Source organism: Arachis ipaensis, chromosome B3 (genome assembly GCF_059453495.1).
Source record: "Arachis ipaensis isolate K30076 ecotype BB chromosome B3, ASM5945349v1, whole genome shotgun sequence".
Lineage (NCBI taxonomy): Eukaryota > Viridiplantae > Streptophyta > Magnoliopsida > Fabales > Fabaceae > Arachis > Arachis ipaensis.
The window spans coordinates 115,497,991-115,500,257 of record NC_142438.1 but is presented as its reverse complement, the minus strand read 5'-3'; the positions used below and the strand labels follow the sequence as shown (position 1 = coordinate 115,500,257).

At 34.1% G+C, this 2,267-nt stretch overlaps 1 protein-coding gene across 2 annotated transcripts; it reads left to right on the top strand.

The window, feature by feature from the left end:
- Positions 1 to 206: 206 nt before the first annotated feature.
- LOC107630790 (uncharacterized) lies at positions 207 to 1,815 on the top strand. 2 transcript variants are annotated; one of them, XM_016334029.3, is made up of 4 exons: positions 207 to 670; positions 773 to 821; positions 1,052 to 1,096; positions 1,350 to 1,815. In XM_016334029.3, the coding sequence occupies exons 1-4, from the start codon at positions 367 to 369 to the stop codon at positions 1,366 to 1,368; spliced, it is 417 nt and encodes a 138-aa protein (XP_016189515.1). In that variant the 5' UTR covers positions 207 to 366; the 3' UTR covers positions 1,369 to 1,815. The 2 variants fall into 2 exon arrangements, with proteins under 2 accessions (XP_016189515.1, XP_016189514.1); XM_016334028.3 differs by having other exon boundaries at positions 1,345 to 1,815.
- The last annotated feature ends 452 nt before the right edge of the window (positions 1,816 to 2,267 follow it).

Sequence of the window (2,267 nt, the reverse complement as noted above, 5' to 3'; positions counted from 1 at the left end):
TATAATTCGAACCAAGTTGGTTCAAATTAGTGTGTGCATGTGTTTGTGTATAATTTAAACCAAACTTATTGGAATTATATAGAAATAGAATTCGAATCAGACTAATTCGAACTACATATAAATATGCATGAGTGAATTCATGAAACAGATTTTGGTTTAGCGAATTTGTATAAAATTTTGCTTTCCTTAGTTTATTATTGTGATTTGCCCTTAAAACCCTGATTTTTCGATATCAAATACCTGATAAAGAGTAGAGAGAGAGATTGGTTAGCGCTTACTGATTATGATAAGGATTAAAGGTAAAGTTGGTCACATTCACCGATCTTTGTGTTTGTGACTTATGAGATCAAATTCATACAAAGGGAAATGGAAAGCAGAAGAGAACAAGCTGAGTCGAATTGCGCCTCCTCAGATAATAATAGTCCCCCAATTCCAGAAACAGAAATGGAAACCCCAATTTCAGAATCAACCCTTGAGGGTGGTGGCTCCGCCTTCAATCAGAGTCAAATTCTGAGAGCCATCGAAGTAGTGGAGCGAGACTCCTTCGCAATCGCTCAGAGCTTCACTTCTCTCTTCGCCTCCCTCCGCCTCGCTCTCTCCAACGCCACCGCCACCACCATCGACCACATGCAATGTTTTAGCGACGCTTCCGGTCGAGTTCAAGAATCTGGTAAACCTAAGGAAAATATGAGATCGTGATTGTAATATAATAATAAAAATAATAATTACAATTATATATGCTCAGAGTATGTTACATGTTTGTGATTTGCAGTGCTTGATGCAGCAACCAAGGGGAATCGGTATATAAATTCGTGTCTTAGGTATTATCTTCAATCCTTGATTCTCACCTGATTCGTCATTTCTGTTTTGCTGTCTGTCACTGTATCTAGCTGTAGATATTGCTTATTAGTTCTTTAACTCGTAGTTTTTTTTCACTTATTACTAGTTATGATGAACTTTGAAATTTTTGAATTGAGGAATAAGAAATGTATATTGAAGAAGCTTCATATTGAAGTTGTCTAGTTCATCCTTTAATTTGTTCTGAGTGCAGATTGAATGAGGAGATGAAGAACATTGATGGTCTTGCGTCGCAACTGTATCCGATTACTTATCTACTTGCTACCTAATAGTATGCTTTTACCTTTTATTCATGCATATTGATTCTAGACTGGCTAAAAATTCATATAAAGGTTTTTATTTGGTTATTTCTATTATTAATATTATTTCAAGCATATAGCAGCATTTCGAGTATCTTTCTGTCCAATACTTCATAAGAAACCTTTGTCAAAGTTTTTGTGCCTTAGTTATCCTTGGGTTTACATTTGAAGCCTTAATGTTTTGAAGAAAAGTCTTGAGAAGGCATGTTGATTCTCTGGACGCAGCGGTTAACAAGCTTCTTCAAGTCCCATGACACTTTGGATTTGGACTAGTGTGATTTTCTGTTTTATAACCAGATGTGTATGGACAATTTGAAAAGGTTATCTATCTACAAGTTTTATCATTTCATTTATTGTGTCGGGAGATAATGAATTGCAAAGAAAGCAGCATAGTTTACTCCCTCTCATAAGGAAATAAAGAGGATAGAGATGTCATTGTCATGTGGAGTTCCCCTTTGTAGTCATAAGCTAGTGCTGTTAATAGTTGATTCTTGTCTAGATACGGATCTCTGAATGAATTACAGCAGCTTTTTTTATGGCATCTTTTGGGATTAGGTTTATCAACATGTAAGAGGATTGTTATTTTCTAGACATAACTAAATGACTAAAGTGTGTAATTTGAAGGGAAAGAAAAGAGGTGGCAATATCTTTTATTAAAGATGTGTTATTTTTACAGTTTTGTTATGTTGAGAAGTTAAAAACTTAAAGCTATTTAACACTTCTGATTGAGAATAAAAAAGTGTTAAGATTCACACATTTTTACTTCTCATCTTGTCCCAAAACTTATAAACTACTTATTGAACCAACCATCGTCAGCCTAACATAACAAAAATACATCAAGAAGTCAGGCCCAGATGCAACAATCAGAATAATCATTTCTTCTTGTTCTTTTATTTTTTGTTATTCTTGCTTTCTCCATTTGTTTTAGAATGTGGTGACTCACCATCAATTCTGTTCATTCTATTAGGATAAAATTCTTTTAGGCTGGTGAGATTTTATACAAGATTTGATGAGTTGTATTGATTTTTTCTTCTGTATATATTCAACAGTTGTAATCATTGAGCATAATGAAAATACAATACACTTTTCATTCCTTCTTATACTTCTCTG